At 39.3% G+C, this 16,094-nt stretch overlaps 1 protein-coding gene across 2 annotated transcripts in view; it reads left to right on the top strand.

Moving 5' to 3' along the window:
- The window catches only part of CPPED1 (calcineurin like phosphoesterase domain containing 1), a 600,817-nt gene that overhangs the window by 521,985 nt on the left and 62,738 nt on the right, over positions 1-16,094 (top strand). For both annotated transcript variants that reach the window (XM_089669416.1, XM_089669417.1), the window contains exon 3: positions 3,352-3,774. In XM_089669416.1, the coding sequence (XP_089525542.1) occupies positions 3,352-3,774 (423 nt within the window). The remainder of the gene's footprint in view (positions 1-3,351; positions 3,775-16,094) is intronic.

The following is a 16,094-nucleotide window of genomic DNA, read 5'->3' as shown; positions in this document are numbered from 1 at the left end:
AATACATACATAACACATAAAGGCATAGCTCAGCAGTCAGTATAAGATTTGGGATTTTCAAACCGTTTTCTTGGTTAAATTGCTATTTCAGTTTCTTTCTTTTTTTTTCATGTTGAGTTAACCTCTATAGCTATTGTTTGTGGGGAAATAGATATTTTGCCTTTCCCTCTGTTATAGTCCACTATTTTCTCCCCATTTTTACTTGTGTGGCCTTTTTTGTTTTGTATGGAAGATAGATTTGCTGTCTATAAATATATTCAGCAATGGGGCAGTGGATAATGTACACCTTATACAACATGTAGTGAAGAGGTCAGCAACCCATCTGCCTAGATTTAAGTTCACCAACAATTAGAAGATCACTGTGATGTTGGGGTTTTGAAAAAAAATAGAACAGAGACTGGGGCCAGGAAAGAGAAAAAGAAAACAGCAACCTTCCTCCATAATTATAGTAGCACAACCTTAAAGTGGTATTAAACCACAAAGCAAAAATTTCATATATTGCATCTAACCAATCATTAGATATGGTGGCTGAATTTGTTTTCTTTTTTTAGACTTTCTTCTCTGTATTTTCACCTCGTGATCTGGCCAGTAACACACTTACTTTATTAGGGTGCCTTCACTGTGGATGAAGGAGTACAGAGAGCACCTCTGGACATCCAGATTGTCAGTATAGGGGGTTGGATGTGTAAGGTGTACTAGCAGATTTAAATACACTACAACATTTAAGCCAAACTCCATCTAACACTTTATAAGCAGTTTTTTGTCCTTTTGGGATAAAGGATTTACATAAATTTAAAAAAAAACTAATCACTGTAAGCACCCCAGTCATTGTTATGTGGTTTGTCTTATCCTGGTAAAGCATTCATCTGCAAAAGAACTTCTTTTGAAAAACAACAGACTTACTGGCCAAATCACCAGATGAAGAAAGAAAACCTGAAAAAAGAAAACAAATAGCAGGACATTCCACCCAACGTAGCCATCACATCTAAGAATTGGAAAGCTGCAATATAATGGATATTTTCTTTTGGGTTTATTACTGCCTTAATTTACAATGACCAAAAATAGCTGGAGCTCAGGGAAAAATCACTGAGAGAAATGAGGAATATGCTTGAGGATATAATCTTATAATGCCGCCCAGCCACCTTTCTTCATTACAGGTGATAATTTTTTTTAACACAATATACCACTACTGTTGTCAGTTCTTGTATGATATCTGAAAAAACTCCTACCTGTTTGACTTACTAATTACTTTGCCTTTTACCTACTTATGACTGAAGTATCTGACCTAACGTTCCAATTAACCTTTTCGCTGCCAGGCCCTGCGCTCCACTTTCAACTCAGCTGGCCAGGCCATTTTTTTTATTTTTCACTTCCATCTTTTAGAGTTTGTATAAGACCCCCCCAAACCATATATTTTCTGAAGGCATAGGACCAATAGAATAAAAGAAAGGTACTACTGATTTTTTTTAGGTCCTGTGATATTTGTGCAAATGTTTCTCATATCAATATTTATGCTAAAAATACAATAACATCATCATTAGTGGATACATATATAGCAAGATTTACAAAATTCCTGCTAAATATAAAAGCTAAAACTGTATTGAGTTAATAAATATATTTTTGTAAATTTTAAATTGTGCCTTTTTGTGAAATAATGAAAACTGAACGTGCGCAAAACTCTAAGTAAAAACAATTTAGTCTCAAAATCTGACAAAATACATTAAGATGATTATTAGTGCACACAGACACAACGTAGCTTTTTAAATTCCAGCTATATTGCTACTAAGGTCTTGTTCACATGGGGCGTACTAAAGTGTATGGCCATGGAGGACTATGTTTATTCGCATGGAGATGCCCAGGTGTTCCATGCAGTGAATGACTATGACAAGCCTGGGTCTCCACAGGAGTGGTGAGGAAACCACGTGTGATTTGGACAGGAATCACACCCCATTCCTGTTCAAATCACATACCATTCTTTGCAGTGTGATTTGCGTCTTTCATTTTGTATGGACACAAATTGCACCGCAAAGTATTGGTACTCGGTATCGGCAAAATAGGCTGTCAGTGCATCCCTACTTACTGTGTTTTTTTTTTATTTTATTTTTTTTTAGAATTTTATTTATTACAATTTTTAATATGTTGTACTTTTTTGGGTGGAGGTGCTTTGGCGAGATATCAGGGGTCTAAGCAGACCCCTGATGTCTCTTTGGACTGAAGACAGTCCCTTTCTCTGCAGCCTACGCTGCACATTACATGTATGAATAAGAAGTATTTTTCATTCATAACCTGACACATAGTAAACACAGTTTACTATGAACAGTTATCAATGGATATAGGAGCGATCAGTAGTGATTACTGACTGTATCCCCTAAAGGAAAGGGAGGGGGCTGGTAAAGACATGTTTACCAAGGCTCCCCCCTCTCCATCCTGATAGCTTGGAGCTGGAGCAGCAGCTGCAGGCAACAGGAAGGAGAGGAGGGAATGCCAGCCAGCAGCAGGGGATCAGTGAGTGGGGGACCAGCAGCGGGGGGGTTGGAGTGGCGGGGGATATGTTTTTATGCTCAAAAGCACCTTCAGCAAGCCGGCGGGAGAGGCACAAGAGGGATGTCAGCGGCTACAGGGTAGCTGCAGGGGATCGGGTTTGCTGTGGGGGGCTGTGGGTCATGGGGGGGGGAATCAGTGCTGGGGAGTTGATACGGTGGGAGAACAATTAATTAAAAGTGGGGTTGGGAGGTGGAGAGGCTGGAGACAGGGAAGTGAAGGAAGCAGCAGCAATGGTGGGGAGGTTACATTTGAGATGAATAACTGTAGTCAGCGACTTGTTAGACGCTGATCTGAGCTATCTGTTTGTTCAGCAGAGTCTGTTGAACAGTTTTGCTATAAGCTCATGGTCACTGAAGCGACCATGAGCTTATAGCAGAGGAGGAATGCAGGTCCATACAGCATATAGACCTGGCTTGCTGGAAGCAGGGCTGTAGTTCCAAATGTCCCTGGCAGTGAAAGGGTTTAAGTGGTTCCCCTCTATTGCTGTTCTGGTGACAACTCAATTATTTTGATTTTTCTTCACTATTTGTCCTAGTGACAATTGTCACCAGGAGAAATAGTGAATATTTCCAGTGGAGATGTATACAGCAATAATCTAACAGGGTTTTAACCCCTCTCTACAGTAAAACTAAACAAAGGCTTTGGTTTTGGATACAATGTGTCAGGACTTACTGTATCACATGTTTTCTTTCTGTCTAAAGATTTTTTGGGGGGGAGATTGTGGAAAAAAAAGTTTTTAAAGTAATTTTTCACACTGTTAATACACACCAAACTTACTGTGTGATATAAATGTGCTTCTAATTTCAGCAATAGAGTGGAAATCTGCTCAAGAGCGTGATCTGAAGGCTGCCCTCCTGCAAATCAACCATGACATTCCTCTGGTATTTGTCAGTGGAAATCATGATATAGGCAATACCCCAACATCAGAGACAATTCAAGACTTTTCCAACAACTGGGGTGATGACTATTTCTCCTTTTGGGTTGGTGGAGTTTTCTTCCTTATACTTAATTCACAGCTAATGTTTGATGCCTCTAAATGTCCAGAACTGAGAGAAAATCAAGACAGGTGGTTGGCTGATCAACTGGCTATTGCTCAAAAGCGGCAGTGCAAGCGAGTCATTGTATTTCAGCATATTCCTCTGTTCCTTCACAATCCAGATGAAGATAATACCTATTTCAACCTGGAAAGATCACTTCGGCAAGAGCTATTAGAGAAGTTTCATAAAGCAGGTACTGTGCTTTAATATTTATGTTTTTGCAGGAAAAAAAACTACATTTTGACATCTCAATAATCACTTATATTTCATTTAAGAAACATTACTGTTATTTCATCCTTTCTTCATAAGAGAAACTTGTTTTGCCTGAAAAGTTTAATGTGACCTTAATCCATTTTTAGTGAATCTGTCAAGAGGCATAATATGTTACCCTTTCTTTCTTAGATAAGAGTACATGGTTTTATTATAAACTACACGTCAAATAAATTGTACAGCCAACAAACCATGATTTCCTCAATCATGTTAAAGCAGCAGTAAACCATGAAAAAAAAAACTGGTCCCTCGCAGGGTAAATTTTGTAATGTGCTAATATGCACCACATACTAGCAAATTATGACAGACTTATATTGTGAAATGGATCCTTCCAACAGCACCCTGTCACTGCTGACACGGAATCCATCTTCACCCTTTCTTCCTTCTGGGTTTGCTGGCTTCAGCTGTTTAAATGGCCAAGCTGTGATGACATCACTCCCTAACATGCGTGTGGGAGTCAGGGCTGTGGCACAGCACAGTGACGTCACTGCCTGCTTCACATGTAAATACCACCTAAACGGTGCAGGTTTAGGAGATATTTACAATACCTACGAGTAAGCGTTATTATGCACTTACCTGTATGTAAAAAAGCAAAAAAGGAAAGTAACTCCCACTTTAACCTTCCCACAACCACATTAGTTTCTTTATATTTCACAGTAAAGTAGGTAGTAGGGCGCATTGGTGGACGATGCTGTGGAAGTATGGCAGCTCATGATGGATGGTGTGGAAGGAAACTGGTACTGAGCAGCACTTCTAAAGAGTGGAGACAAACTCTGTGCAGAAGAAGGTGAAACCACGTGAGATGTATTCAAGACTGGATTACATATTGCTGGACCAATGACTTATCTAGTCTCTGGTCAAAGTAAAAATAGAAGTGATGTCAATATCGGACCATGCCCCTGTCACAATGCAATTATTATGGGGAAATGAGCAGATCGGGGGGAAATTATGGAGGTTAAATGAGACACTTTTCCAGGATTCAGAGGTGGATCAAAGAATTAAAAAAAGAAAGAGAGCAATTTTTTTTGAGGAAAATTATTCTGGGGAAGTGTCCGTAGCAACAGTGTGGGAGGCTCATAAGGCCTATATTAGAGGAATCCTGATAGCGATTGGAGCAAAAAAGAAGAGTGAAAAAAGAGAAACAAACTCTGTGTGTTAGAGCAGATACATAAACATAAAGTAACAAAAGAGATTATGCAGAGGGTAATAAACAAAAGAGAAGAATTAAATACACTTCTGGAAGAAGATAAGAGAAGAGTGTTCAATAAAATAAGTGAGAGATACAGATGGGGAGATAGGCCAGGAAAGTATTTTAATGAGGGCTCAGAGGGAAAAAAAAAATCTAGGAACTATATAGAGAAAATAAGAGACCACAAAGGAGAATTAATGTATTCAACTAAAGATATAGCTAAAGTGTTTAAAGAATATTATAATAAGCTACATAATATTATCCCCCACAGCTCGATAAGTAAAGATGAAGTAGGAAAAAAAGACAGACATACTTAAAAAAGGCAGGATTACCAAAATTAAGTGAGGAGCAATTAAAATCCCTAGAATCAGCAATAACGCAGGAGGAAATAAACTTAGCATTAAAGAGCACTGTAGCTGGGAAAAGTCCAGGATTTGATGGATACACAGTGAGATATTATAAAAATATAAAGAATTATTAGACCCTAAACTGAGGATATATATGAATGCATTGGGAGGAGAGATGGAAATGAGGACGGAATCCCTACAAGCCTGTGTAGTTCTCATACATAAGGAAGATAAAGATGATACTCACTGTTCAAGTTACAGACCTATTTCCTTATTAAACAGATACCAAACTATATGCAAAAGTTCTGGCAAACAGGTTAGAAGACCTAATGTCGGAATGGATACACATAGACCAAGTAGGCTTTGTCCTAGTGAGAGAAGGTAGAGATAACGGACTGAGATCTCTGTTTCTCATACAAAAAAGTAGGAAAGAGAAAATCCCTGCGGTGGTACTCTCTATCGATGCTGAAAAGGCATTTGATAGAGTAGATTGGGGATATATGTTGGATACATTGGAAGTATTGGGGATGGGACCTAGAATGAGAGAGTGGATAAGGAAATGAGAGTCAAACCTCTGCAGCAATCATGGTTAATGGGGAATTGTCAGAGTATTTTGGGATGCAGAACGGAACTAGAAAGGGATGCCCTTTGTCTCCATTGCTATATGTTTTAGTCATTGGAATCTCTTTTGGCTACAATATGGAATTTGGATAGGAGATACGGAGCATAAGGTGGCAGCTTATGCAGATGACATTCTGTTCTATGTGGGAAACCCAAGGATAACATTGCCAAATTTAATGAAATCACTGAAAATATGGGGAGATGTCCAATCTAAAAATGAACCAGACAAAAACAGAAATTTTAAACCTAAATCTTCCAAATAGAAAAATAGGTTACAAGAGGAATTTCCCTTTGTTTGGGGAGAAAAATAATTGAAATATCTAGGAATAAAATTACCTGTATCCTCCAAGAACTTGTATAAATTGAATTATATCCCATTGTTAAATGAGATCAGGGATGAACTAAGGAAATTATGAGGGGGAACCCCGTCATGGATAGGTCATATAAATTTGATAAAAATGGTGATTGTTCCAAAATTATTATATAAATTTTAAACGATACCAATTAAACTACCAGAGGTATACTTTAGATCAATTAAAAAAAGGTTAAGATGTATTTGGAGGAATAAAAACCGAGAATAAGCCAGGAAATTCTATGTAGAAATAAAGAGAAAGGAGGATTGGGAATCCCAGATTTAAAAAGGTATTATAACTCGGTAATAATGGTGAGAATTTTTGACTAGACATATAATGCAAAGGGGAAAAGCTGGGTTAAAATAGAAAATATACTAAGTAATACTAAATTAAGTGTAATTGTATGGTTACCTCCACAATACAGAGGATTAGCAGACAGTACAAGTTTGTTCACATTTAATGTTTTAAGAGTTTAGTATGTTTTACACAAACAGATGGGATGGGAAGGGAATTTAATTCATTGTTGATGCTTTTAAAGTCCACAGAGTTTTTCCCCCCGGGTAAAGAAGGTATCACAGGGAAGTGGATTAAGAAGGAAGATGCACAATTAAGGGATATAATGGTGGGGGAGGAAATAGGATCACTTAAGGAATTGGGAAAAAAAAGGAGAAGTTTTTATGAGAATGGCTGAGTGGCATTATTTTCAATTGAAACACTTTATAGGAAAGCTTCCAAAGCCTTTAAGAATAAGAGAGGATTGGAATCCTTTTGAGCACTTATTAGGTACAGGGGGAGATGGGAAACACAGAACATCTAAAATATATAAGATTCTCACTGAAATAAATGTGTTCGTCCATATATAGAAAAATGGGAAAGAGAAATAGGAGTAACAATAGATGCAGAAAAACAGAGGAAAATGTATAGAATAATCCACGGAAATATAAATATGCAGGAGGTAGAAATGAATTATAAGTGTTTGGCAAGGTGGTATATCACAGATTGAGTGGTGATAATTTTACCTTTATGTTGGCGTGGAGGTAGAGGCACAATGTATCACATATGGTGGGAGTGTTCTAAAATACAAGAGTATTGGGGGAAAATAGTAAGCTTGATTCAGAAAATTACAGAGGTTGATATTCTAGTAGTTCCAGAGATTTGCCTTTTTTCATAGTACTAAGCTTTCAGTTAAATACAAAGAATCTGGTTTATTGTACTATTTGAATGTAGCAAAGGGACTGATACCCAAGTATTGGAGGAGACAGGAGGTGCCGAAAATAAAAGACTGGATGGATAGGGTGGATCAAATCTGTAAATTGGAGGAACTTTATCATTTGAATGAAGATAAGATGGAGAGTCACCATACAAGATGGAACAAATTCAAAAAGTCATGGCTAGCCTTAGAGGTTGTGGGGGATTAACATAGAATAATATGGAAACATATTTGTTCTTCTTTTATAGGGATTATGATCTCCAGAAATAAACAGGGAAATGCAGAGCAGAGCAGGGTTAGGGATTGGATGGGGGGGGGGGGTGGGTGGTATATAGGGAGGGGGAGGGATGAAACGATAAATGTTTTGATAATATGCTAAGGTTTTAATGAGTGTGTTTGTTTGTATAACTTGTTTATCTGAAAAAAAAAAAGGTGAAACAGGAAGGCGCTTCTAAGTGCAATATTCCAGGTCAACTTTAATAAAAAGTGGTTGAAAACACTTACAATGTAGTAGTACAAACGGGCTCTAATGTAATCTGTCAGTATCAGGGCTCTGTCCTCTGAGCAATGGAGCCTCTGTGTCAGCCAGCAGTGGCAGGGGGAGCTTGAGGAGGGGTGTTAAAGATGGCTGCCACTCTGTCCGGACCGCTGGAGTACACGCAGGAACGCACGCTGTCCACGGACCGGAAGTGACATGAGCATGGAATGCTGACGCGTTTCGGAGCATGAACAGAGCTCCTTCTTCAAGACCAATGTCCAGGTTTAGGGAGAGCCAGTTAAATAGGGTAAAGAGGTGCTAAAAGGGACAGTCCAGTGGGAAGGAAGGTACACGCCTCCCAAAGACCAAGCTGGTTGTAAATACAGAACGGACTGTTTGGTGTGAAACAATAGGAGACTGGGAAAGCAAGAGATAAAAACGGAACTATGTTTGTAAACACTGAATGGGGGTGTATAGCATATTGAAGAATAGTTAAAAAAACGGGATTTGAACATTATCTAAGATATATAAAAACAATAATTAAAAAAAGATAATAGTGTAATTATAATTACAATTGAGAGATGGGTAAGAGGGAAAAGAAGAGGGGGGGGATTGAGTGTGCAGACGGTTATCTGCTGTGGTGAATGATACACATAGGTAACCTAATAATATTAGAATATAAAAAATAAAATATAACAATTATAGTCAAGAGGTGACAACATAGTAAAAGTACAGAAGTACAGTCTAAACAAAGGATAAATACATAAAGTATGCACACACAAACACACAACCCCATATAAACATGCATTCACATGCGTTGGCACACGCAGTCATCATGCCCGACACAAAACAAATTGTATGGTACTATATGATGGTATGGATTTCAACGTCCTCATTCAGACCACCAGGAGATAGTACATCTAATGTGTAAATCCAATAGGTCTCCCTACGGCATAAGCATTGGAATCTCCCGGCTCTCGGGAGGTCAGTGGGCATGGCTTCAGTTACCCAGACTCTTAAGACCCTTAGTGGTCTATTACTATGTTCTGGTTTATTACTATGTTCTGAGAAGTGTCGGAACACTGTGCTGGTCATTGCCATCTTCAACAAGGCAGCGGTGTTCGCCAAACCATTTGCGCAGGGTACGGATGGTTCTTCCTAAGTAATAAAGACCACAAGGACAAGCCAAACAATATACCACAAACTTAGAAGAACATGTGTAAAAGGCATGGATCTTATATGTTTTACCTTTAATGTTAAAGTCTTTTTGGTCATGGTGGACAAATGGGCAGGTTAAACAGAGTGGTTTATTGCATCGGTACACACCTGTAATGGGGAATAAACTTAGGGGGGCAGTGTCTGACTTTGATTTCAATTTGCTTTTAATAGTACGAGCTTTTTGATAAGAGAACTTAGGTTTGGTAGGTATACTGTCAAGCAGGTGTGGATCTTGTAAAAGGATAGACCAGTGTTTACGCACTATCCTTTCCATGTGTGTGTGTCGATTATGGAACTGAATGGTAAATCTGATGGTGGAATTACTGGACTTTTCCAAAGAATGGTTCTCCATCTCAGAGTGTTGTACCACAAAATGGATCCAGCTGATCATACAGCAGAGAGACATCAAGCACAAATTATTTCCCAAGATATTACGAACATCACGTCCCAGCCAGATGGCTCACCACTCTGAAAAAAAACTACCAAACAAAAAGAGGATTTACTCATCCAAACTAAATTGGGAAAATTCCGCAGGGACCTTAATGATTATAACCACCACAAGGTATTTTCTTGGAGGATACGCAACTTCCCATAGCCCATAGACCCCAGCTCCACAAGAGTACAAATAGACCCTCGTCTCATTCCCCACTACCTCCAAAGGAACCGCCTCACACTGTTCCAGTTTCCATACCACCATCCCTTCCATCATCTAGGAGATCCTTACCTCATCTCAAAGACAACAAGAATAATCATCACAATACCAGTCATACTCATTACACACACTCCTACCACAATAAACATTAATTACAAAACACCACTTCAGATCCATCTAAGATACCCTCCACCACCGCTAGGGGGAAAACCACCCCCACTGCCCCCCCCCCACGTACAACTCACACATAGGACCACTCCAACCATTGGATTCTAATAATTCTTCAACCTCTTCTGGCATCATTGCACAAACAACTAATCATTGTCTGACGGGTGTTACATCCCACACCCACCAACCATCATACACATCCGGTCCCGTTACTTCATCTTCTATCATAGAGAAGACCCCCCAAACTAATATCACTTCTATTCCCAGTTCCACTGCCCCCATGGTGATTTTTTTTTTAGGACCCAGCCTCCTCCCCCACAGACCTCCCAAAAGAAAATATATCGTAGAAGAGGGAGGGGTAGAGGAGGCAGACCTAAGTTTGTATCCCAGACAGCAACGTCTGCAATAAAAAATTTCAATTTGTCCACCATCAGTTAACATCAGAGGAATACAGCCTCCTAAGTTGGGCCCTTTCCTTCGCTCCTACCACTCAACTCAACCCTTTTCAGCTGTTTCAAGATCTTCCTAAATTTATTAGAAACCTTACACTCAGAAGATTTTACAACATCATATCAGCCAAATCTGACCCATCCCATGATACCGATTGCAACCATACTGCTCCATCACAGACCATTGATGATACTTTAGCTTTAGAATTATTACAAGAACTCTATATTGATGACCCGGACTTTCCGGGCCAATCGGTTGTTTCGGATGAGGATCTATCCCTTTTCACCCAACATCTGACCCAATCTCCTCCTATCATACATACCCAATTACGACCCCAATCCAATTTCTACCCTACCCAATCCAAAGGGCCGTGCATAGAGGCCTTTTACCGAGTTGTCTATGCAGAATTCATGCTTATGTGTAATGAAACCAAAAAACCCACAAATAAGGTACATAACCTTACCGCCCCTGAACGACTAGCTCTGCAAAATGCAGCGTGTGCTCCAGCAGTCCAAACAGAGCGGTGGCCATCTTTAACACCTCTCCTCAAGCCCCCCCCCCGCAGCTGCTGGGTGGCACAGAGGCTCCATTGCTCAGAGGACAGAGCCCTGCTACTGACAGATTACATTAGAGCCTGTTTGTACTACTACATTGTAGGTGTTTTTAACCACTTTTTATTAAAGTTGACCTGGAATGCTGCACTTAGAAGCACCTTCATGTTTCACCACCTTTTTTTTTTTTCACATTTGACTTTTTCACATTTCATATTTGACTTTGACACTTCACTCCATGTTTTGTGCTTGCAACATCATAATTGTGCCACAATCCACCTTCACATCTGTGCATTGACACTAGTTGTGCTCTAACCTTCTAATTATAACCCATATGTATATCATATTAGGTCATACATAGCATGTATGCTCCATCACTGCTTTACCTGATGGTTGCTCCAGCAATTCTTCCTGAGGACCAGCTGTATGAGTAAGGTACAGTTTTTAGTTCTCAGGGCCAACAGCTATGCTTACTCCCTGAAGGAAGAGGAACAATAAAAGTAGGAGTGAAAGATCTTATGACCCCATTTAACCACTTCCAGTCTGGACACTTTTACCCCCTTCCTGTCCAGGCCAATTTTCAGCTTTCAGTGCTGTCACACTTTGAATGACAATTGCGCGGTCATGCAACACTGTACCCATATGAATTTTTTTAGCATTTTTTTGAGACCGATAAAGCTTTATTTTGGTGGTATTTATTCACCACTGGGATTTTTATTTTTTTTGCTATGTAAATTAAAAAGTCCAAAAATTTTGAAAAGTGTTTTTCTTATAAAATTTTGCAAATAAATAGTATTTCATCATAAATCTTGGCCAAAATGTATTCTGTTATTTTTAGTAAAAAAAAAATAACCCAAATTAGTTTATAACCAAAAATTATAATTTTTAAACATTTTGTTTTTACTTTTTTTTATTTTTGTTTTATTTTTATGTATTTATTTTTTACATACGGTCACCCTAGCAGTACAGTGTCACCATGGTAACACTGTACTACTTGTGGGGGGTGATGAAGATTTTTTTTTTTTTTTACACTGATTTGCTTTTAAACCCATAAAGGATGTAAAAGCAATCATTTCTCCTCTCTAGCTGCATTCTTGCAGCCATTGAGAACTACTGAGTGAGCTGTGATTGGTCACAGCTTGTCACATAGTACAAGGCTGTTGTGAATGGCCTTGTACCATGTGACCTCTGTGATTATTCACAGATTTCACACGTAGTAAGCAATGATGTCATTAGTGACATCTTGCTTACTACTTTGCATGTGATCACTGATTTCCCAATCAGTGATCACATGATCGGGACCTCGTACAGAGGTTCCGTCCAACAATCAGTGTTCCACTGTGTCCGGAGGACACAGCGGGCACCGGATTGCGGTGCTGTGCGCTCCCAGGGAGTGCGCACAAGCAGGGTGCGGGGAGGCCCTGCACTGCCACCGTCCGGCCATTTTATATACAAATATATTTACTAAAACAATTTCCATTTTCTGTGTATTATGGGAGGCCAGATATAGTGCATGCAGGGCCCTGGGTTTAGTAACACATTAAGTAAGGGCTCCACTGATTTGTATTATAATTGGATTTTATATGCAGCTTTTGGTGTTGGGAGAGGGGTTTTTACACTCATAGTTACTTTTGGGATAGAGCAGTGCAGATGATTATTAAAGTTTTAATTTTTAGTACTTAATTTTATGTTGTCTACTATAGCACCTTCTGAGTAAAACCATAATGTTGTTTGTACTGTTCTTTCTGTTTTGTTTTATTTCATGAAGCTTTAGAACATGCTTTTTCATCAAACAGTAATAGACATGCTTTGACTGGAAAATAGAAATTGGACAGTAGTTTGCTTTGGCTTTTCCTGATCTAATGATACAAACTGTTGTGTAAAATTGGCCAGTGGCAAGATATTTTTAATGAGGAAGAATTGTCTTAAACCTACTAGAGAGAGTGCAGGCAGGTGTTTTTATTATAAGAAATAGACCGCAGATGACACAACAGTGTAAAATTGACCATCAGCAAGGCTAGTCCTGGATTTACTAGAGAAGAAGAGCACAGGCTGCTTCACTACAAAAATTTGTATACTACAGAGGACAGTTTAATCAGGGATAATATGCTAAAATGTACTAGAGTGGGTTGAAGCCAAAGGAAAATAGGCTTTTTGCACAGGATTTTTTTTTTTTTTTTTGCAAGAGAATTTTACCTATAGCTCGGTGAATCTCTGCTCTACTGCAGAGAATACAGAGGTATAAAATTGGCCAGAAGCAGGTGAGTTTTAATCAGGCATAACCAGTGTATAGCAAACTTTTTTTTTTTATCTATGGAGATGAAAAGGTGCGGTGAACAATGTGTCATAATGTGAGTTGGTTTAGGTGCACACTGTTATTGTACTTGTTTTTTTCCTTTAAACAAAGCAGCTCCAAGAATAAGTGATCAGTAACAAGTAAATATTCTGCTTTCAGAATCCCAGACTTAAAAAAAAGTAGTTTTATCAACATAAAATATAAATAAATGTGTGAAAACAAGGGAAATCCGCAAACTCCACCATTCAAACTAAATGTCCCGTCCAGTCCCGTCTATGGCCGGCATTTTTATTTTTGTCCCTTGCAGAGAGCTCCACTATTTTATTTTACATGAAAAGTATTGCGGTTGCAACAATGTATCCATTTCGGATACAGATGGTTTTATTCGGATACAAATCGATACATTGTTGCAACCGCAAGACTTTTCATGTAAAATATAATAGCGGACTGGAATAATTCTTCTTCTCCTCCTCCTCCCATGCGCAGATTTTTTTATCGATAAAACAATCGGCCGATTTGCCCATCATTGCCGGGATAATCAGCCAATCGTCAAAATCGGCCGCAAATTTTCCAACTTTACCGATAAAAAAAAATGTGCCAAAACGGCCAACCAATTAACCCACTAATTTTTTTTTTCAGCTGATTTTCGACCAATCTATGGCCTGCATTAGATTGTAAGCTCCTTGACATTTGTGAATGCCCAAAATATGGAGATCAATTTCCAGGGTTCTGTCAGTGGCAGGAATATCGATCAATCAGTTACGATTTTGGCTACTGACTAGAAAGTGGAAAGAGAGTGAATCTTACCTGCGTCCTGTTCTTCTGACAAGTTTGAAACTTTCAATTTTCCTTCTGTTTATATTTCATTACAACTTTTTTTATCTTCTCTAAGGCTACGTTCACACTAGCTTTGTCAGCAGGTGCTTGGGAAGTGTTTTTTACTCTTCTCAAACACCTATGAAAATTCTGCACATGGCAGCACACAGTTCTGTTCACACTGAAGCTTTAGCATTGCGTCACGGCAAAATTGGCGCCTCATGTCGAGTCAGGAGTTGAAGCCTCCCATTCAAGTCTATGGTACCGCTCCTCAAATGCCTGGCAGACGTTTGCGGTGTGGTTGCGAGGCATTTTTGGAGCGTCAATACCATTTAACTTCATTACAGGCATCTGCGGTGCAGTTTTAACGCTTGGTAAATGCTTATCACATGCCTCAAAACCACATGTAGGGCGTTTGGGGAGCATTTGAGGAGCGTTAGAAATGCTATAGTATTTGACACCTGTCAAATACTATAGGGCCGTTTGGCAAGAGTTAGAAATAAAGTCAAGTGTGAACGAGCTCTTAAACCTCTCTCCTTATACAACTTGACCCCCTCCCCCACCCCCCCGTTCTATCTTCAAATCTATGTATCCCCACCCCATTCTTTTTATTTAACTATTTATTTACTGATCAAGTGAATGTATCTCATTTCCTATCGCCTCCAGCTCAGATCTCACATTATTATGATTCCTGATTGTATCTCACCACTAGTCTGATGGAATTCACAATTCCTGGTCAGTCCCATTCCCTGACCTATAATAACCTTTAGGGCCAGTTCACACTACATGTGTTTCAGTTGCTTTTTTGCATCCAAAATGCACAGAAAGAAGGTTATATGGTTGTCAATGTCATAATTCACATCAGCGCTTGCAGTTCCAGTGCGTTGCACGTGCTGCCAAAAAAGTCGAACAGGCTGCATTGTTTATGCATAAAACTGTACTTGAATGAAGTAAAACACCCTGGAATGCACTAAAATGCACGTCCTTAAGAAAAAGAGAGGGGAAAAAAATTAACTGGAATGGAGAAAAAAATGCACTAGAACACATCAAATACACATCCAAAATGCACTGGAACACACCAAAAACACATCCAAAATGCTCTGGAACATGCTAAACATGCATCAAAAAAGTGCATGAAAACACGCATCTGGAACACATCTAGACTGTATTTCTATAGTGTGAACTGGCCCTTAGGACTTGTTCACACCATTTGTGGTGCAGAAATGCATGCAAGAGCATGTTTTTTTCCAGCACAGCAAAGAAATGCAATGCCCTCTGCAGATGTGCGTGGGTACCATGATGAAAACTTAATTGCACCTCCACACGCCTAGTAAACACAGACGTATTCACAGCCACCAAAACGCATGGCACCACACTACTGTGTGGTTAGGTGCAACACACTTTTAAAATAATATGCCTGCAGTATTTTTGCATGTTCCCACACGTTAGGCAGCCCGTTTGAAATTAATGAGCTGAGGAAGAAAAAAAAAGTAAAAAATGCCCTATTCACACAGGTCCTCTGGCCTGTACAGCATGAATGAGTGGGTTGTTCATGTGGCTGGAGCTACCTGTTACACTATGGGGACACAGCAGCTGTATTCACACAGGTTTTAATCTGACAGGTGTGAAGGCATGGGGAAGTGGCCCTGAATGCTCACTGTCTGTGTTCAGGGCTGTACACCTGCACCCATATGCTTGTCAAATTATGACCTGCAGCATTTCCATTGTGTGACATAGGTTGCCTGCAAATGGCGATAGCCACAAAAACAAACCACTGATTCCCACTCTACAGGCCACAGCACCCATGAGTCCCAAGACCTCAATTACACGTCAATTACACACACAGCTTTATTTATGAACTCAGTACTGTTTTATCATTTAGATTTCACAGGAA

The sequence above is a fragment of the Staurois parvus genome, unplaced genomic scaffold (assembly GCF_062004578.1).
Source record: "Staurois parvus isolate SC_StPar_1 unplaced genomic scaffold, SC_StPar_1.0 ptg000075l, whole genome shotgun sequence".
In the NCBI taxonomy this organism is placed as follows: domain Eukaryota; kingdom Metazoa; phylum Chordata; class Amphibia; order Anura; family Ranidae; genus Staurois; species Staurois parvus.
This window is presented reverse-complemented; position numbering and strand designations above follow the sequence as displayed.